General features: G+C 52.3%; 8 protein-coding genes across 8 annotated transcripts; 6 read left to right on the top strand and 2 right to left on the bottom strand.

The window, feature by feature from the left end:
• Positions 1 to 28: 28 nt before the first annotated feature.
• On the top strand, positions 29 to 2,252 carry QC764_601860 (uncharacterized protein; the record flags this gene model as incomplete). Its single annotated transcript, XM_062948699.1, has 1 exon — positions 29 to 2,252. Exon 1 carries the CDS (start codon positions 153 to 155, stop codon positions 2,250 to 2,252), a length of 2,100 nt encoding a protein of 699 aa, XP_062797558.1. The 5' UTR covers positions 29 to 152.
• A 552-nt stretch (positions 2,253 to 2,804) lies between these two features.
• Positions 2,805 to 4,744, bottom strand: vma16 (V-type proton ATPase subunit c''). Its single transcript, XM_062948700.1, has 5 exons — positions 4,115 to 4,744; positions 3,994 to 4,028; positions 3,803 to 3,894; positions 3,428 to 3,736; positions 2,805 to 3,366 (listed from the first exon to the last, which is right to left on the bottom strand). Exons 1-5 carry the CDS (start codon positions 4,170 to 4,172, stop codon positions 3,255 to 3,257), a joined length of 606 nt encoding a protein of 201 aa, XP_062797557.1. The 5' UTR covers positions 4,173 to 4,744; the 3' UTR covers positions 2,805 to 3,254.
• toa2 (Transcription initiation factor IIA subunit 2) lies at positions 4,317 to 5,497 on the top strand. Its single transcript, XM_062948701.1, has 3 exons — positions 4,317 to 4,606; positions 4,810 to 4,957; positions 5,122 to 5,497. The coding sequence occupies exons 1-3, from the start codon at positions 4,563 to 4,565 to the stop codon at positions 5,269 to 5,271; spliced, it is 342 nt and encodes a 113-aa protein (XP_062797556.1). The 5' UTR covers positions 4,317 to 4,562; the 3' UTR covers positions 5,272 to 5,497.
• Positions 5,498 to 5,824: 327 nt separating this feature from the next.
• Positions 5,825 to 7,503, top strand: QC764_601890 (uncharacterized protein). The gene is made up of 4 exons (XM_062948702.1): positions 5,825 to 6,577; positions 6,648 to 6,744; positions 6,805 to 6,840; positions 7,060 to 7,503. Exons 1-4 carry the CDS (start codon positions 6,240 to 6,242, stop codon positions 7,411 to 7,413), a joined length of 825 nt encoding a protein of 274 aa, XP_062797555.1. The 5' UTR covers positions 5,825 to 6,239; the 3' UTR covers positions 7,414 to 7,503.
• A 169-nt stretch (positions 7,504 to 7,672) lies between these two features.
• On the top strand, positions 7,673 to 10,308 carry YPO7 (Fe-S oxidoreductase; the record flags this gene model as incomplete). The annotated part of the gene is made up of 2 exons (XM_062948703.1): positions 7,673 to 7,920; positions 8,009 to 10,308. Exons 1-2 carry the CDS (start codon positions 7,860 to 7,862, stop codon positions 10,306 to 10,308), a joined length of 2,361 nt encoding a protein of 786 aa, XP_062797554.1. The 5' UTR covers positions 7,673 to 7,859.
• An 826-nt stretch (positions 10,309 to 11,134) lies between these two features.
• Positions 11,135 to 13,196, bottom strand: TOM20 (mitochondrial import receptor subunit tom20). The gene is made up of 3 exons (XM_062948704.1): positions 12,205 to 13,196; positions 11,775 to 12,121; positions 11,135 to 11,717 (listed from the first exon to the last, which is right to left on the bottom strand). Exons 1-3 carry the CDS (start codon positions 12,266 to 12,268, stop codon positions 11,571 to 11,573), a joined length of 558 nt encoding a protein of 185 aa, XP_062797553.1. The 5' UTR covers positions 12,269 to 13,196; the 3' UTR covers positions 11,135 to 11,570.
• On the top strand, positions 12,644 to 15,238 carry EXO84 (exocyst complex component exo84). The gene is made up of 3 exons (XM_062948705.1): positions 12,644 to 13,067; positions 13,136 to 14,640; positions 14,697 to 15,238. The coding sequence occupies exons 1-3, from the start codon at positions 12,873 to 12,875 to the stop codon at positions 15,049 to 15,051; spliced, it is 2,055 nt and encodes a 684-aa protein (XP_062797552.1). The 5' UTR covers positions 12,644 to 12,872; the 3' UTR covers positions 15,052 to 15,238.
• An 89-nt stretch (positions 15,239 to 15,327) lies between these two features.
• Positions 15,328 to 17,314, top strand: PPH1 (Serine/threonine-protein phosphatase PP2A catalytic subunit; the record flags this gene model as incomplete). The annotated part of the gene is made up of 6 exons (XM_062948706.1): positions 15,328 to 15,997; positions 16,210 to 16,251; positions 16,334 to 16,439; positions 16,524 to 17,057; positions 17,121 to 17,193; positions 17,248 to 17,314. The coding sequence occupies exons 1-6, from the start codon at positions 15,842 to 15,844 to the stop codon at positions 17,312 to 17,314; spliced, it is 978 nt and encodes a 325-aa protein (XP_062797551.1). The 5' UTR covers positions 15,328 to 15,841.
• Between the last annotated feature and the right edge of the window lie 1,285 nt (positions 17,315 to 18,599).

Below are 18,599 nucleotides of genomic sequence, written 5' to 3'. Positions count from 1 at the left end.
CACTCATGATCTTGACCCCGCGGAAGTGCATCTATCCCCCACTTTGAGCATCTTGTGGATAGATAATCTTACATCTCTTCTCTTTTATGCTCGTTTCAACTACAAAAGGCATTCCTCATTTGTGAATTTAACCTCTATTAAGAGCCGAGGCCATGTCGTCCCAACCCCCGGCTTTGCGAGCAGCCATTCTGATTGTCTCAACGACAGCTGCAAAAGACCCCTCCACCGATGCCGCAGAAGCTACACTACGCAGTGTGTTCGAGCAGGATGGTGGCAACCAATGGACGGTTGCTGAGACTCATATCGTGAGCGATGACTCGGCAGAAATCCAGCGTCAAATCACCACTTGGACGGAACCTGTGGAGGAAGGCAAACACATAATCAACTTGGTCGTGACAACGGGTGGCACCGGCTTTGCCATTGCTGACCGCACCCCTGAAGCTGTGTCGCCATTACTTCACAAGCAAGCCCCTGGTCTCGTTCACGGAATGCTAGCAGCTTCTCTGGCTATCACTCCTTTTGCCATGATGTCCCGCCCCGTTGCGGGCGTGAGGAACAAGACAGTCATAATAACACTTCCTGGGTCCCCCAAGGGCGCCAAAGAGAACCTCCAAGCTGTGATCAAGACACTACCACATGCTTGTATCCAAGCAGCTGGAGCCAATTCTAGAGCTCTTCACTCTGGCGGAGTGAAGAAACTTGAGAAGGAAGCAGGAGTGGGCTCCCAGGGCCATGCCCAGGCTCAAGCTCACACTCACGGTCACTCTCATTCACACCAGCATGACCATGGCCATAGCTGTCATAGACACACACATTCGCACGGCCACGGCCATGGACACAATCACGGAAATTTAGTCAGACTTTCCTCTGAAAACCCCAAATCTAACGACCCATCGCTCGGCCCCAGCCGAAGACACCGCTCCTCCCCATACCCGATGCTCTCGGTCGACGATGCTCTCTCCCTCATAGCCAAACACACCCCATGCCCCACAACCACCACCGCCAAAGTCACCCCTGACCTCGTCGGCAAAGTCCTTGCTCAAGACATCTACGCTTCCGCTCCCGTCCCAGCCTTCCGCGCCAGTATTGTAGACGGCTATGCCGTTGTCGTCCCCTACTCTGGGCACCTCCGCGGAGTCTACCCCGTAGTTTCTACCTCCCATGCCGCGCCCTCCTCCAACCTCGTCCCCTTGAAAGAAGGCCAGATTGCCCGTATCACCACCGGCGCGCCCTTACCCCCAGGCGCCAACTCCGTCGTCATGGTAGAAGACACAGTCCTTATCTCCACGACCAAAACAACCCACCCAACCACCGGCCAGGAAATCGAAGAAGAATCCTCCGTAGAAATCCTCTCTGACGGCATCGTCAAACCCGGCGCCAACATCCGTGAAATCGGCTCCGACATCCCCTTCAACACCCTCCTCCTCCCAAGCAAGAACCGCCTCTCCCCAGCTTCTATCGGCCTCCTCTCCAGCATCGGAACCCAATCTGTCAAAATCTACTCTCCACCCACAATCTCCCTCCTCTCCACCGGCGACGAAATTGTTGACCCTTCTCTTCCCCGCGAACTATCCCTCGGCGAGGTCCGCGACTGCAACCGTCCAACCCTCATCTCAGTCATATCCCAAGCAGGCTTCACCCCTCTCGACCTCGGGATCGTCTCAGACAAACAATCCAACCTCGAGACCACCCTCCGCCAGGCCCTTCGATCCTCCGACATAGTTCTCACCACAGGCGGCGTCTCAATGGGTGAACTTGACCTCCTCAAACCAACCATCGAACGCTCCCTTGGCGGGACAATCCATTTCGGCAGAGTCAACATGAAGCCCGGCAAGCCCACCACCTTCGCTACCGTCCCAGTCAAGAACAATGACGGGACGAAATCCCAAAAGATGATTTTCAGCCTCCCTGGCAACCCCGCCTCGGCGCTGGTGACGTTTTATCTGTTTGTTCTCCCTGCTTTGCATCAGTTAGCGGGCATTAGTCCAGTAGGACTCCCAAAAGTGCCAGTGGTGCTAGGTCACGACTTTCCCGTTGATAAATCGCGGCCAGAATACCACCGCGCCATGGTGACCGTCTCGAAGGAGGGGAAACTCATCGCCACTAGCACAGGCGGGCAGAGAAGTTCCAAAGTAGGAAGTTTGGAAGGGGCGAACGCACTGCTTACCATGCCGGCGGGTGATGGTCCGATCAAAAAGGGAGAAACAATCGAGGCGCTGATGATGGGCGAGTTGAGGAGTGAGCTGGCTTGATATTTTGTCTCTTAACTTACGATGTAAACGAACAAGGAAGTTTTGAAGCCATGTAGCGTAACCACAAGATTTGAATTATGGCTGTTATATATTTCTCTGCACCAGCGAGCAAAAAGTAAGTGGCATTCAAGTGCATCTGGAAAAGAAAATGATCGCCTGGTGAAGAAAGGAGAAGTGAAAATATCAAAAAGCTATCCAACTAGCTCTGCTAGTTGGATAGAGACAACCAGTGGTTTTACTTGGACTCGAACGGACGCCCCTTGGTACTCTTTGGTCCTTACCAAGGTCGGTGTCGCGACTCCCAACACTGCTGAGCCATTTGCCAAGAGCAGAGTCGAAGGAGTCTCGTTCAGTGACGGAAAGAGCGAAGAAAGGCAGTATATAAACCCCAGAAGGGGAGGAGCGACATTTGGTGGTAGTCACATAATGCGGAAGGAGCAACCTGATGCTGGTTGTGTGGCAGGAGCAGCATCACTGTTTTGGAGGGATCAATCAACATAGCCAGTCTCTTTGACTCTGTTTTCCCTTGTACAATAACGTTGGCAAAAAAAGAGCATCTCTACTTCTACACACTCCCCACCACCTATCCCCCAACCCCATCCCCCAAGTTTAATACATATGCCTGTCCATCATCATCAATGCCAATAAAGACCAACCAACCAACCAACCCATACCCCCTTAATAGCCCATTTACCGCCCTAATTTCTTCCAAAAAAAAACGCCAGGTGTGATGAAGAAAAAATGAAGCTTGCTTACTACAACACAGACGACGGCGACGATGACAAGACACGCTCGCTATAGCAGTCTCAAATTCTCATGGATGTGTGTTTCTTTTTGGGGGTGGGGAGGAGGGGGGGGCGGGCGTCATATATGTGGTGGTGTGTTGTGTTGTGTAAGATATGTGTAATGTACACCGTTTCGTCATCCTTGAATGATGCGTGTGTGATAATGGTACGTTAGAGGTAGTTAAAACCACAAGACAAGACAAGACTGAAAAGTTGATCAGGAGTGCATTCCGAAATCCTCAGCCTTACCGGCAACGAGAAGTCCAATGATGAGCCCGAAGAGTCCAAGAACGGAGCTGAAAATCTCGATGACGAGGATCTTGACGAAGCTGTGGCATATGATGTCAGTAGCTGTACCTTGATCATGTTGTTGATCGCGGGCGCACATACAGAGTAGGATCGGCAGCATCGGCAAGAGCAGCACCGCTACCGTTGATACCAACAGCAACACCGCAAACAAGGTTGCACATGCCGACAGTCAGACCAGCCCAGAAGAGCGCATAACCCGTAAAGTAGGTACTGCCAGAGTATACATCCGCGCCCTCGACCGGGGCGAGCTTGGCGGAGAAGACGATGGCCATAATGACGCCGTAAATGGCGACGACCTCACAGAAGATAATCGAGATCAAGTTCTTGGTTCGGATTCGGGGGGCCTTGACACCACCACCCAGGATGGAGGAACCGGTGATAAAGATACCCCTGTAATTTGCATCACCATGTTACTATGCTGTTGCTCTACCCAGAACGATAGGGGTTGGTCCATACCATGCTGCTCCTACTACTGAAAGGCCGATACAGAGGGCAATGCCTGTGTCTGCCCACGCGTATGGAGAAACGGATTCGAGAAAGGCGCCGACCTAGAACAAGCGATTCGTCGTAAGCATACTGTCGAGACCGCGTAATGATGGCTTGCGCTGATAGGAACAGATCGAACGGATGGACGGATGTAATCGTACATTGAATGCTTCACCGTTTCCAGTAAAAAGCATGTCTGCGCAGTCAATGTGGTTAGCAAAGGAAGCTCTTCATGATGGCCATCTCGCCATGCATGCTGCTGCGCTGGTGTAGGCAACTCACAAGCTCCCACCACTGTCAGGAGGGTTGTTATCCCCGCAACCCCGTACGTTAAGCTCATCCTGAGTGATGTATTGATTGCACCGTTGTTCGGGTTCGTGGTCGATGCTTGTCGATCGAAAAGGAGGCGGTCGTCAGGTCCCTTTCCAGAGCTTCGACAGTTCGTTCATCGGCTTTGATGCGTTGCGTTGCTTCCAGGTTCCCCAAAACACAGATGTCCAATGAGCCAGTCCACAGCGCCGCCAACTGCCAAGCCCGCAGCTGCTGCGTTGGAGACAAGTGGATCCATTGGCACGTGACTCAGACGGCTTCGCCTGCTTCCAGCTTTCTCAGCCCTCATCTTCCCCAGAAGTATTTAAACCACCCAAACTTTTGAACTTTTCATCAAACAACCACGCCATCAGACCCTGCGGTATCAAGAAAAACGCACTAGACATAAGATACAGACACGATGGCGGCGAACACCGGCTTTTACGATTTGTATCGTCATGGAAGGTACATATTTACTTGCACGAATCCGCCCTCTTGATGGCTGCGCGAGCCCCATCCGCGGATGCGGTGGCGCACCCTAAGGCAGCATAGCAGAGCAAAACAAGCCGTTTCACTGCTGTCCACTTCTTTCCAACACAGATCCATTCTTCATCTCCATATCGTAAAATCAGGAAGTCGAGTTGCTGACATTCCCTGTCGGGATACAGTCTCGGCTTGACGCTGACGGATGCCCTCGACGAACTGATTGGCGATGAAAGTATCGCTCCTCAGCTCGCCATGAAGGTGCTGACTCAGTTCGATCGTGTTGTTGCCGAGACGCTGCAAGAAAAGGTCAAGCAGCGCTTGACTTTCAAGGTGAATACCATCTTCTTTCCACATTCCTAACCTGAGGCACGCTGTACACGAACACCCATCTATAACCCTTGCATACACACAACCCTTCTTTGCCTGCTCTCTCACGGCGAGTAGTTAAGAACATGCAAGGCTAACAACGAGGTTACACTCCTCTCACGTTACAGGGCTCCCTCGACACATATCGCTTCTGTGATGAAGTCTGGACCTTCTTGATCCGCAATGTCACCTTCAAGATGGACGGAAACCAAGGATCTGTCGTCGCCGACAAGGTGAAGATTGTAAGCTGCAGCGCGAAGCGCAACGATGACAAGTAAGCGCCGTTCGCCAAGCGACCTGAGCTTTTGTCACATCATGGACTTTCTTTTTTTGCAATGGCAAGCTGGAGTTGGGCATTTGTTTTCGAGGCATATGGGCATAGTATGGGCGGTTTATAGGCGTTTATGGTCAACCTAGAGGTTCTCATATGCGGTTTGCTTTGAGATTATACACCAGCAGAGATCTTATTTATACAGCAGCTCACCAGTCGTCGAGACTTGAGCAAATAACCATTGGGATGAACAGACATGGGACTGAAGAGGCCCTCATATCACATATCGTTTGTTCTCATGTGTCTCGGCCAGATGGCCTGGGAATCTTTGATGATGAACTGAGCCAAAAGGCAGTCGTGCCTTGCCCACCACCTTGATTGATAGGGGATGGCCATATATGTTGAATATATACGACATGAAGTTTCTGAACTTGCTCAGAAGCGGGCAAAGAGATTACCAGGTATCTAAGTAAAACAGTTTGCAAATGAAGGTATCATCACACTGAAATGGCCCCCCTGTTCTCCAGTGGCACGTGCACCACTACAGGGGCCAGAGTTGACATCAATCCAACATCGTGTCAAGAAACACACTCATCTTAAACTTTCTTTGTGAGGACAGCATCTCACAAGTGCAATTGAGAACTTATCAAGCAATTACCATCTCACCTATCACCGCTTCCAAGTCTCAGATTTGCATGACTCGAACTTAGACAACCACTTCCAAAACCAACAGTGGGACACCGTTTTCGTGAACAACGAACCTCAGCCAAGACCTCCATCCCACATCCTTGGAAACGGCACAAAACAGGAACCGAGGACTTCTGTGCGTCCCCAAACCGCAGGCCTTTTTGTTCCGGGCCATCCGCTACCCCCATTCGATAACGCACCGGGATCAATTGCTCTTTAAAGCCAGCCAGTCGGCCTTCCTTGTTCAGCGCGGCCCGTGTCTGTCCCCACACCACGACGACTCAAGCAATGCCAACGACAAGACAACAGGCGCAGCACAGGCTTGCTTCTGGGTTGGATGATACAACAACCAACTCCTCGGCTGTGACTTCTTCATCGGATACGAAAGTGACATCTCTCAGAAAGAGAGCCCCGCCAAATCAGCCAACGGCTGCAGAGGATGAGAAGGACAAGCGTGGTATGAGCCGGCTATCAGATGAGGAGCGTCCGCTCTTTCCGGAGGGTACAGCCGTTGATGGGGGTGGTGTGCCATCATCAACGGCGAGCTGGACGAAGAGGAACGAGTGGATTGTTTATGCGCTTGCTAGCGGGGCTTGTGCTGCTTTTAATGGTGTTTTTGCCAAGTTGTGAGTGATTCTTTGTCATGTCGATTGTGTGTCTGGGGCTCAAACTGATGACCGATGTTAATCTCTGCAGGACTACGACTGAGTTGACGACTACACTGTCGGTGTGGATTGCGCGCCTTGTTGGCCTGGAGAAGGCTGAGGGGCTTGTTGAGGTTGGTGTGAGAGGTGTAAGTTCACTCCATTTTATGAATCAAGCCATGTAGCTATGTATTTGACATCTTCAACAGTCCTTCTTCTCCCTCAATCTCGTCTTCAACGGCATCGTAAGTACCGTTTTCACTTATGTTCCACATGGCATGATACTTGCATACCCCCCCCTTTCTCTTCCCCTTGCACCTTGCATGCATCCACCACCTCAGCTGAGTGGTCCAGCCCTACGAGGCTGCGAATAGTACCAATTGTGCCTCTTCACCAACCCCCACCCCTCACCCCCCTCCCACTTACAACACCCTCACTTTCAAGTCGCACTAACTCTTGCCTAGATGTGGACCCTCTTTACAAAAGCCCTCTCAAAGGGTAACTCTACGACTCAAGTCTCAATCATGAACACCTCCTGCAACTTCTTCATCACCGCCATCCTCGGCTTTGCCATTTTCTCTGAGGCGCTCCCGCCATTGTGGTGGATGGGGGCTGCGATGCTTGTGGCGGGGAATGTCATTATTGGGAGCAAGGATGAGGGGGTCAAGGAAGCAGTGATGAGTGATGGTGTAAGTGTGGGTGGGATTTCACTGGCGACGCAGGATGATGGGGTTGAGGGGAGGAGAAGGAAGAGTGAGGATGATGAGGAGGAGGATGAGGATGTGTTACAGGATTTAGTTGTGGAGGAGGAGAGGTGAAGGGGGTGTTGGTCGATGTGATACCCATTCTGGCGAAGAGATACAAAACATGTAGATTTTATATGTATACAGAACTCTGGATTGTCTCAACCTGATGTTGTCTTGAAATGCTCAACACTCCAACTCCCATTGGATCACCACACCGTCAACCAGCGCCCAGCGGTTACTAGCGGGGCTTCCCACTTACAGGGGTCCAACGATAAGGGAAAGGAAGCTTAATCCGACGTTTAGTGCGGGGCACCAGTTTTTGGCGTGCAGGGAGGCGGGTGCGAATCAATCCAGACAACCCCAATTCAAATCTTTTTTTTCCCCTTGCGACAACCGCCCTTTTGTGTCGTAGCAGCAGAGTAGGAGCTTTTCACACCCGACCTGCATATACATCTCGAGAAAGGAACGTGGTACAACATCGCGCTGGGGCAGCAGCAAATCAATCAACGCCGCCGGCAATGGTCTTCCCCAATGACTGGGAAGGGTTCAGCCCCGCCATCATGGGCAGGGTGATGGACTGTGAGTTTTGTTCCCCCATCCCTATGTCCCATTCGCTTTGTATGGTGGGCTAATATTTTGTGTTCCCCTCATATTGTAGATGCTGTAGATCTCTGGCACGAACACCGCATCCCTATTTTGCTTTCGACGGCGTTTATCCTTACTTTTTTGAGATTTTACCTCCGGTTGAACGACGCGCAATCAGAACAACAGAAATTGGTGGCTTTGCCGAGGGCGTTGAATAAGGACGAGAAGAAGACGACGACGACGACAACAGAGAAACTTGACAAGGTGGTGGTGAAGAAAGTTTCCGGCTCGGAGGGTTCGTCGGGTGATGATGAGAAGAAAGAGGGGGTAAAGAAGAAGAGCGCCGGGCCGAGGAGGATAAAGGGTGATGCGAGTAAACGGGTGAAGAAGGAAGGGGTAGAAGCGAGGAAGATTCAAGTTTTGGTCTTTTTCTCTTGTTTGACGGGGAGCACCGAGAAGATCGTGAAGCAGTTCGCGGGGGCGTTTGAGGAGGCTTTGACAAAGGCAAAAGGAGAGCAAACGACATTCTTGCCGCTGCAGGTGTTGGATCTTTCGGAGGTGGACTATGATGAGTATTTCATCAGTCCGCCAAAGACGGAGGGGGAGGAGAAGGTGGATTACTTTTATTTGATCCTGCTGCCGAGTTTTAATATTGATAGTATCAACGATACCTTCTTGGAGCACCTTCAGGAAACACACCACGACTTCCGGATTGATACTTCGCCCTTGGCGCCGATATTGGGGTATTCGGTGTTTGGGTTTGGGGATAGGGAGGGGTGGCCGACGGAGGAGGAGGGGTATTGTTTCCAGGCGAAGGAGGTGGATAAGTGGATGGCGAAGTTGAGTGGGAGGAAGAGAGCGTATCCGCTGGGGATGGGTGATTGGAAGAGAGACGGGAAGGAGAGATTGGCGGAGTGGAAGAGTGGGTTGGTAGATGTGTTGGGTCAGATTGAGCAGAATGGTGGGCTAGGGGAGGGTGTTCCTGGTTCTGGTGATCCGATTGAGAGTGATGATGAGGAACTTGATGATGATGGAGAGGTGTATGATGAGGGCGCTGAGCAAAATGGAAAGTCCAAGAGCTCGGGGGATTTGGGAGATCTGGAGGATCTTGGGCAGATTATGGCGGCGAGCGGCAATACTGGGAAGAAGTCGTCTGGGCCGATCGCGGTCGATTTTACAATCGAAGGCAAGCCAAAAAGGAAGGCTGCTGTCCCGGCCGTCATCAAGGAAATGGTACCGAAGGGTTCACCCACATATAACTCCTTAACAAAGCAAGGCTACGCCATCGTTGGCTCTCACTCGGGTGTCAAGATCTGCCGCTGGACAAAGTCTGCCCTGCGCGGCCGTGGCTCCTGCTACAAGTATTCCTTCTACGGCATCAACTCTCACCAGTGCATGGAAACCACACCATCGCTCTCCTGCTCCAACAAGTGCGTCTTCTGCTGGCGCCACGGCACAAATCCCGTCGGCACCAACTGGCGCTGGGTCGTGGATCCCCCAGATCTCATCTTCAACGGTGTGAAGGAGAATCACTACAAGAAGATCAAAATGATGCGCGGCGTCCCTGGAGTACGAGCAGAGCGCTTCGCTGAGGCCATGCGCATCCGCCATTGCGCCTTGTCACTAGTCGGCGAGCCCATCTTCTACCCTCACATCAACGAGTTCCTCGGTATGCTCCACAAGGAGCGCATCTCCTCCTTCCTTGTGTGCAACGCCCAGCACCCCGATCAACTCGCCGCCCTCCAACACGTCACCCAGTTGTATGTCAGCATCGACGCCTCAAACAAGGAATCCCTCCGCCGCATTGATAGACCCCTCCACCGCGACTTCTGGGAGCGATTCAACCGCTGCCTCGACATCCTCCGCGAACGCCGCTTCCAACAACGGACGGTATTCCGCCTCACCCTCGTCAAGGACTTTAACCTCGAAGACGAAGTGGAAGGCTACGCTGACCTAGTCCAGAAGGGACTCCCTTGCTTTGTCGAAATCAAGGGTGTCACCTACTGCGGAACATCCACCTCGTCCTCGGCAGGTCTGACGATGCAGAATGTGCCCTTTTACAACGAGGTGTGTGACTTTGTGGTGGCGCTAGAAAAGGCGCTGAAGAAGAGGGGGCTGAATTATGGGATTGCGGCGGAGCATGCGCACAGTTGCTGCATCTTGCTGGCGAGTGACAGGTTTCACAAGGAGGGGAAGTGGCATACTAGGATTGATTACGAGAGGTTTTTTAAGCTGCTGGAGGAGAGGGGGCCGGATGGGGAGTTTACGCCGGAGGAGTATATGGGGCCTGAGACGCCGGAGTGGGCCACGTGGGGGAGGGGAGGGTTTGATCCGAGGGATCAGAGGGTTGATAGGAAGGGGAGGCCGGTGGAAGTTTCATAGGCGCTTATAGGAAAGACATGGAGTGTGGGATTCAAAAGGCGTTTTGGGGATTATGTAGAAAATGGACTACTAAAATGGAAAAGTGGGACATTTTCATGATACATACGTGATACAATACACTTGGTACTTGAGGTTTCTATGTTGGTGATGTGTTGGGTGAGTGAAGGGACTACCTACCTACTTACCTACGTAGCGAAGATCGCAAAGGGTGAAAGGAGATGATTTGCGTTCTTCGGATTCTTTTTTACCATACCTATGTCTCCCTCTGTTGAAAGCAGTGTTGTGAATATGGCAAAGTTGGTGATTGTTTGCAAACATTAGTTTTGGTTGAACAGTCTCTTCATGCTGTGTGCGATAGAACCCGCCTCGAGCTTGTTGCTTTAAACCCACACGAGCGGAAAACCAAGTGAACAGTGTTAGAAGACTTGTCTCTTCTAAATCAGGTGCACCATACTTCTTTTGTCCAGAGGCTTCACATTCTCCCGCTCTCTTCATCTCAGGGGCATAATCCAGCACAAAACCCAAGCAGCTTCCCCTCATCTCCAACATACGAACCGCGGGACAGCATCACATGCTCCCATCCCGTGTCACAGTAACACACACAACCCTCCCCCCAACAATTTTCTAACTTTTTTATTTTTTTACTTTAATCACTGGGTGTTGTGTGGTGGTGTTTATCTCATTACAGAACCGATCATAAGCAGAAGCCCTCCCGCCCCAGCAAACCCCTTTCCCTTTTTCTTTTGGTTTGCCGCCCCAACCCCCAGTTTCCCATACCCCCCCCCCATTGATGAAACCAAGTTTGCCCCTCTTCCCTTCCCCCCTGCCTCCCGGCCCCGCACTACCTTACCCATCATCATCATCCCACGATATTTTGTCTATATGTACAAGCGTCTTTTATACACTCCCCTCTCTTTTTAAACCAAAAAAAAAAAGAAGGGATAAATCGAATCCGTCTCCCGCCCCTGTGCCTGGATGGGAAAAGAACAAAATCAGAGCAGAGAGAGATTGCCGTTTTCGTCGAGTAGAGTGTTATGTTGACTGTGTTTCTTGCTTGCGCGCCTGTAAAATGACAGTTCCGTTGTCTCGATCGCGATATGCCGAGGTCCTCCCGTTTCTCTCCTGGCTGACTTTTTGCTTTCCCTTCCCGACGCGACAGGTGCTCTCCCATATCCTAGTCCAGCCGTCGTCATCTTGTCCATTTTTGGGCTCATTATCGTCGTTTCCAGATCGTGTTGGTCTTGTTGTCGGAGAAAAGTCGTTTAATCCATGTCCGCTGGGTTGACGCCCATCTCCTCCATCTCGCGCATCAGGGCGGCCATGTCGACGCCGGGGGGACCGGTGTAGTTGGTGCCAATCTTGAGCACACCGTCGTAGGCAATCATTTCGGCGAGGATGTCGAGGATTGGCTATTGCGAGGGTCAGTAAGACAGTCAAGAGTTGGACTGGAAAGCGAGCATTCTTACCTTGGAGACAGTCTTGTCGTAGATGTTGATCAGGTCACCAGGGGTGGGGTAGACCTTGAGAGCTTTGTAGAAGCCGAGGGCGGCCTCGAGAGCCTTGGAGGGGTCGGCGGCGAGGGTCTCACCGATCTGAACCTGCTCGAGGAAGTAGGCCTCCTTCTCCTCCGAGTTGTCGGGGAAGCCCTCGGCCTTGGCTTCGTCTACGGCGAGGTAGATGGCTTGCTTCTGGGCCTCGGCATCGATGAGGGCCTGCTCCTTTGCGCTGCGAGCCTGGCGGCGGTCGTTGCGGCGCAATTCCCTCCTGAACTCGGCGCTGCTGCGGCGACGGTAGTCGAAGTAGACGGCGTAGGCTGTGAGGAGGGCAGTTAGCTTTTTTTGCGGCCTGGTGCAGGGAGGGATGGGAGGTGGGAAGTTGGAACGGGCTGGAACACACCCAAGAGACCAGTAGCAACCGCGGCCACAGCAATGACGGCAGGTCTTGTTGCTGAAGATTCCATTGTAACAGAGGCTTATTATTTGTGGTGAGGGGTAGAGGCGGGTTGATAAATAGTGAGCTGGCGAGGTTCTGGCCGAGGGGCGCAACTAAACCGAGATCAAGGCGGGGAGAGATCGGGTCGGGTGGTAGCTTGAAATGGATGGCTGGATGGGTGGTGGGAGATGGGAGGTGGGAGCTGAGCTGCAGTCTGCTGAAGGTTCGCAGTGTGCCGCTGGTAATTTTTCATCCCGTTGCCGGCCGAGATCCAGGTTCACTGCCAAGCTCTGTCCACGGGACCCGGGCCAGAGAGTCCAGGCGGGGCGATGACGCTAGCGTAGGTATGTAAAGCGCACGGTCCAAGCGGCTGCATCATCTAGCTCCACTGGTTGAAACGCAGGGGAACGTCGCTGGTGGTTGGAGGGAGTCGGCCTTGTGAATTTGAAGCCATCAACCACAGCCTGCGCGCCTGTAGCCAAGGAGGCTGACGCTTGTTGTCTTGTCACAAGCTCGTGTTTCTGTTGAGCAGAACACCGTCGTTTCTCTATTAACTTTGCCTCCGATTTATCCCTCTGGCTTCTGGCTTTGGCTTGTACTTTTATCCCTTGTTATTGTGCCAATCGCCCACCATGTCTGAAGATCGGGATAGGCTCAAGATATCGCTGCGAAGCGGCGGAAAGAGGAAGAACAAGGCAGCCCCCATCAAGATCTCCGGGCCAATCTTGCAGCAAAATGATGCGAGCTCTCAGAGGTCCGGGTCCCGGTCCATCGCGGAAGAGGCCCCGCCTGCTCGGCCCCGACCCCCGCCGCAGAGCAGTGGAAAGGTGAGTTCGCAGCCGCTTTGGTACTACATTTCTGTGCTCCCTGACTGACAGCCTGCTTGGAAAATAAGACGTCTGATCTTGTAAAACGGAGATACTCGACCCGCTTCAACCAACTCCCCACCGATTTCGATCCAACCGCCAACCCGATGCCAGCTCTCAGCAACCTCGACCAATATGTTCAAGCCCAGGCTCAAGACCGCCGGCCCCCGCCGTCTAGAGGAGGTGAGAGTGGCCGAAAGGTTGGAGCTACACCCGAAGTCGATGTCAGGGCTCTTCGAGATCCGAACCTTGTTGCCGAGAACTATGTCGCCGAGATCCTTAGTGAGGCCACCGAGGACGAGATTCGCGAGTATGAAATTGCTTTGCGCCAGCTGAAGAGCCGCGCCTCAATTGACTTGCAGCAAAATGTCTACCAGAACCGCACACAGTTCATCAAAATCAGCAAGGAGGCCGAGAAGCTCAAGGGCGAGATGCGCACTCTCAAGAACCTGATGTCGGAGTTAAAGACCAACACCACAGCACTTCGCTCGGCTTCCAATAGTACCGAACCCGTTAGCTTTAACAATGAGATACCTTCAGGGCTCAGCAAGCGGGACAAGCGCAGCTCTGTCGCTGATCGAACGGCACTCTGGAGCGCGCAGATGCAAGCGCTCTACAAGAACGTAGAAGGCTCTCAGAAATTTCTACCGAACGTCCCTGGTCGTCATGTTGTTCAAAATGCAGGTCCGTGGGTAGAGCTCGATAATGCGACCTACAAGTCTAGACGGTCTATGCAAATATTCCTCCTGAACGACCACCTCCTAATCGCGTCTCGCAAGAAGCGGAAGACGGATGGACCTGGGGGGGCTGATGGGAGGGGTCCAATGACGAAGCTGGTGGCTGACCGGTGCTCGCATTTGTTGGACGTGGAGGTGGTGGATATGGCTGGGACAGGCGATTCGTCAGCTGGTAGGAACAAGTTGGCCGATGCCATCATGGTTCGCGGCGGTGGAGGAAACGAGTCTTTTATTTACCGGACAGAGAAACCGGAAGATCCTGAAAAGGCCACGCTGATTCTCAACATTCGCAAGACTGTGGAGGAATTGCGCAGGAACCTCCAGTCTGAAAGAGAAGCCACCAACAAGGCCAAGGAGACCATCAACTATTTTGCGTCGCGCGATCCTGGTCTCTTGCAAAAGACTGAGCTGCTCGAGACGCTGTCCGATATCAAGGATATGCTCATTGAGGTGGATGGGAAGCAGCAGAACCTTCGCTGGGTCGAGAGCGAGATGGATGAGCTGGATATCAATATCGCTCTCCAGCAGATTGAACTGGCAGTCGCCCGCATCGAAAAGTTGAAGAGCTTAGCGTTGGGTGTACGTAAGAACGCCATTGCCCATGACTTTATTACCTTCAAAGTTGAGGAGAGGTGTGCCAAGCTGGCGGCCTTGATTGCCCGTGAGCTCACTTCCACGCATCACCACCAGCGGAAGACCAAGCAGAATGTTTCTTGGTTAACGCGCCTCGGTTTTGAAGACCGTGCCAGAGAGGCGTATCTGGAGGCCCGCAGTGAGATTATTCAAAAGCGATCTAGGTAAGTCGATTTTAATGGAGAGAAATGTTTGGATTACGCAGCTAACCATGACACAGACAATGCATCTTCAAGGGCGATTTGCATCTGTACATCTGGGAGATCTCATTTGTTTATTTCACCATCATACGAAACACCGTCAGCTGTTTCCAGGCGTGTTTCCCGCCTCCCATGATGAGCGCATGTGTCAAGTGGGCCAAGGAGGAAGTGGATGCCTTCAACGGAATCCTTGCTCGGCAGCTCAGCAGTGCCGAAGAAGGTGACGAGGTGTGGGTTCAATGCATGGATCGGGCAAAGGAACATTCCGACATGCTGTCTGAGGTTGGCCTGGACTTTCGCAATCTAGTTGGACAGAATGTCAAGACCGGGGCCGAGAGTGGCTCTAACGGGCCGGTTGGCTTGGGCTTGTCTTGAGCCTAATAGGTGTATGGGGGATTTGTTTATCTCCTGAGGTGTGTTGGGGGGTTTCTGGTGTGGTTGTAGTGGTAATAAAAAATAATGTAGACTTATTGTGAGATATAATGGGTTTGGAACAAGAAAGATACACAAACATACAACCGGGGCAATATATACAAGGCTGAGAGAGCTGCCTGTCAAGCAATGAATAATGCACCGTGATTGGCTAGACGACTCACCGCCTTGCTGGGAATAAGGAGGCGGGGCAAGTCCAGGAATGCTTACCCAACATCCCACCTCCAACCCGCGTTAGGCCTTGCAGCTGGTGGCAGCCCAGAGCTGACAAGCGCCCTCTCCGCAATTTCCACAGCACAGCACCTCTCTCCTTTGCGCGGAACAACTTCACGATTGCCCGCTGATATACCCTCTGTACCGTTCTCCCCCACTTTGTGATGTTATTAACGGTGTAAGCGACGTGTTTTTGGCCGACCCCCGAGCTGCGTGCCATTTGATTCTTTGTTGGAGAAGCCTCAACTGCGACTTGCCACCAGCTCTCTCCCACCTACCCACCACTACCTGCCCAATTTTGAGCCCAGCAGAGAGGAGAGCAAGCCGCGCCGCGCCTGTGGACTCGCAACCTAACGTCATTGCGTTGCTACTTCCAGTTCTCTCTCGCGAACCACACTGCCCCCAGCATTCCCAGCACCCCTAACATTCGCGCACTGCAATTAGCATCATCACCATTCTGTTGTCGAGCACACCCACCACCATCGACACCGTCTTCTAGAGTTACAGAGCAATCGTCATAATGGATACGACCATGGAGGATGTCGGGCGCGCTCCCACCGACCTGCCACCCGTCCAGGTTCAGGAAACCACCATCCCTACTCTGGATGGTTGGATCGAGAGCCTGATGGCCTGCAAGCAGCTGACCGAGTCGGATGTGCACAGATTGTGCGAGAAGGTCCGTTGGATTGTTTTCTCTACCTCTGCTGCCCCCTCCCCCTTTCTATCGCCGCGCGCGCCGACCATGGCCCCTCCCCGCCTTGGCTACCGACCTTGCAACCTACCACCATCTGCCAAAGGAGCCTGTGGTCGCGTGCACATGTCGATACACCTTGACGGCCACACAGCACAATGACGATGAAATAGTCGCTGACGGTCTGACGGTTTTAGGCACGTGAGGTTCTCCAGGGAGAATCCAACGTACAACCTGTCGTATGTATATCCGATCCACCCCTAAAGTTTCCCGCCATCACATCTGTAGCGTTCAAGGCTTATGTTTTGTTTGGATGGATAGAAATGCCCCGTCACGGTGTGCGGTGACATCCACGGCCAGTTTCACGATCTTATGGAGTTGTTCAAGATTGGCGGTCCCAACCCCGATACCAATTATCTCTTCATGGGTATGGCACCCTCGACCCTCGCTTCACAATGCCTCGGCAGGCGACCATGCCAGTCAGGATTCTAACACATCTGGTTGTCTACAGGAGACTATGTCGACAGAGGTTACTACTCGGTCGAGACGGTCACCCTCCTCGTCGCGCTCAAGATTAGATACCCCAAACGAATTACCATCCTCCGAGGCAACCACGAGTCGCGCCAGATCACCCAGGTCTACGGCTTCTACGACGAGTGCCTTCGCAAGTACGGTAATGCTAATGTCTGGAAGTACTTTACCGATCTCTTCGATTATCTCCCCCTCACCGCTCTCATCGACAACCAGATCTTCTGTCTGCACGGCGGTCTTTCGCCTAGTATCGATACCCTCGATAACATCAAAGCTCTCGATCGGATTCAAGAAGTGCCTCATGAGGGCCCCATGTGCGATCTCCTTTGGTCGGACCCTGATGACCGCTGCGGCTGGGGTATTTCCCCCCGTGGCGCCGGGTATACGTTCGGCCAGGATATCTCAGAGGCTTTCAACCACAACAACGGCTTGACGCTGATTGCCCGCGCGCATCAGCTTGTGATGGAAGGTTACAACTGGTCACAAGACCGAAATGTTGTCACAATCTTCTCTGGTAGGTTTTGTTTGGGCTGCTCTCGGTTTGGTTGGGGAATGACAGGTTACTAATATGCCACAGCGCCCAATTACTGCTACAGATGCGGTAACCAAGCTGCGATAATGGAGATTGACGAACACTTGAAATACACATTGTATGTGCTCTTGCAGAGCAAGTTTGAGTGGAGAGCAACACTAACACTTCACAGCTTGCAATTTGATCCCTGCCCTCGGGCCGGTGAGCCTATGGTCTCTCGCCGTAAGGAACCCTTTTGACCTTAATCTTGAACCATGCTAATGACGGCACGCAGGGACTCCGGATTACTTCCTTTGATCAGCTGACCTAGACTTGGAGCATCGCAGTTCCCTCTGCGGTGATTGCATACTAATAAGGGAGGCAAAGCGTCTACTGATACAATTCCATGGTTCACTTGTCAGAATACCCGTCGAGGTCGGAGAGCGAAAAGCGAGGATCACTTGGAGGCGGCTGACAGACTACAATGCCCAATGTATCAACTGCAATATGGTCCGACTTGTCTCTTGAGCACAAGGAAAAACAGTCACCTGTTTCAGTTTCACATCCGGTGGTCTCGGTAGCGAAGTGACTTGAATAGGTGCATCCCATCTTCACATCTCGTTCGCAGCACTTAGAAAAACGGGATTAGACTAGGCTGGCCAGGTGAATGGGCATTTTTTTCTCAACCTTGGGACTTTGGCTTTTGTAGTGAAAAGTGATGAAAGATGTTTGTGAAACGAAGACGAGCAATCTCGAAAAGAAAATGGGGCTAGGCGAATATGGTATGTTTATTCCAGAATGAAACAAAGCTGATGACCCAACTGACGGAAGTTGTTACAGGGCGATAAACAGGCAAAAGTCTCTCTCATGTTTGATCAAAGATATAGGATGAGTACTGCTAATTTTAAATAACCCGGCGATATTGCTGAAGGCCTCCAGGACATGCACATGGGCTTGAATAACAGCAGTTCAAGCATCAACACCATATCCAGGGGTCTTTGTGATAACGGGATTGGCTGATGGAAGTTTGACAGAGTCCTAGGGAAATCACCGTGAGAACATCCGCATTGAGGGTTTGTGGAGGAAGAGGGGGAAGTGGAAGAGGATCTTTGATAGGTATGGAAAGCGTGCTGGATGACACGGAAGGTACAGATCAAGGTTGTCAGCGAAATATGAACTTGGGAGGGAGTTTCTCTTCATCCTCATCTTGGCCAAAGTCGCAACCTTGACTTCCATTTCCAGCAGGACAGCGCGCGGTCTTTTCAAACCCGGCAGTCCGGTTACTCTGGGCAACGAGCGATGTAGCTGATGAACAACACCGACGCCAGCCGCAGCTTCTCGCTGGCCGAGGCTTTCTCATGCCGTCTGCAGCCTCGGGTTCGATCCGTCCGAAGTCAAATCATACCACAAACACCAGACCGTTATGCGAGCAGAGGACCGCGCGAGGCCTAACTCGAGACCGGTCGTGCTAATTGGGAGCCCGAGATACTGGTATGAAGACACGGTATCGTCACGCCTCGTCAACACCACCGTTGGCAAGCTTCC

Source organism: Podospora pseudoanserina, chromosome 6 (assembly GCF_035222485.1).
Source record: "Podospora pseudoanserina strain CBS 124.78 chromosome 6, whole genome shotgun sequence".
Classification (NCBI taxonomy): Eukaryota; Fungi; Ascomycota; class Sordariomycetes; order Sordariales; family Podosporaceae; genus Podospora; species Podospora pseudoanserina.
The sequence above is the reverse complement of the archived record's forward strand: the minus strand, read 5'-3'. Positions and strand labels throughout refer to the sequence as shown.

Bases quoted from the DNA above. Each gene is read 5' to 3' on its own strand.
- vma16 (XM_062948700.1), bottom strand. From the start codon at position 4,172: ATGAGCTTAACGTACGGGGTTGCGGGGATAACAACCCTCCTGACAGTG. The intron at 3,895-3,993 runs GTACGATTACAT...CGCTTGTTCTAG, and splicing joins GAAACGGTGAAGCATTCAAT to GTCGGCGCCTTTCTCGAATC. The intron at 3,737-3,802 runs GTATGGACCAAC...TGCAAATTACAG, and splicing joins TCAGTAGTAGGAGCAGCATG to GGGTATCTTTATCACCGGTT.
- toa2 (XM_062948701.1), top strand. From the start codon at position 4,563: ATGGCGGCGAACACCGGCTTTTACGATTTGTATCGTCATGGAAG. The intron at 4,607-4,809 runs GTACATATTTAC...GTCGGGATACAG, and splicing joins GATTTGTATCGTCATGGAAG to TCTCGGCTTGACGCTGACGG. The intron at 4,958-5,121 runs GTGAATACCATC...CTCACGTTACAG, and splicing joins AGCAGCGCTTGACTTTCAAG to GGCTCCCTCGACACATATCG.
- QC764_601890 (XM_062948702.1), top strand. From the start codon at position 6,240: ATGCCAACGACAAGACAACAGGCGCAGCACAGGCTTGCTTCTGGGTTG. The intron at 6,745-6,804 runs GTAAGTTCACTC...CATCTTCAACAG, and splicing joins TTGAGGTTGGTGTGAGAGGT to TCCTTCTTCTCCCTCAATCT. The intron at 6,841-7,059 runs GTAAGTACCGTT...ACTCTTGCCTAG, and splicing joins ATCTCGTCTTCAACGGCATC to ATGTGGACCCTCTTTACAAA.
- TOM20 (XM_062948704.1), bottom strand. From the start codon at position 12,268: ATGGAATCTTCAGCAACAAGACCTGCCGTCATTGCTGTGGCCGCGGTT. The intron at 12,122-12,204 runs GTGTGTTCCAGC...CCCTCCTCACAG, and splicing joins GGTTGCTACTGGTCTCTTGG to CCTACGCCGTCTACTTCGAC. The intron at 11,718-11,774 runs GTAAGAATGCTC...CCCTCGCAATAG, and splicing joins ACGACAAGACTGTCTCCAAG to CCAATCCTCGACATCCTCGC.
- EXO84 (XM_062948705.1), top strand. From the start codon at position 12,873: ATGTCTGAAGATCGGGATAGGCTCAAGATATCGCTGCGAAGCGGCGGA. The intron at 13,068-13,135 runs GTGAGTTCGCAG...TTGGAAAATAAG, and splicing joins CGCCGCAGAGCAGTGGAAAG to ACGTCTGATCTTGTAAAACG. The intron at 14,641-14,696 runs GTAAGTCGATTT...ACCATGACACAG, and splicing joins ATTATTCAAAAGCGATCTAG to ACAATGCATCTTCAAGGGCG.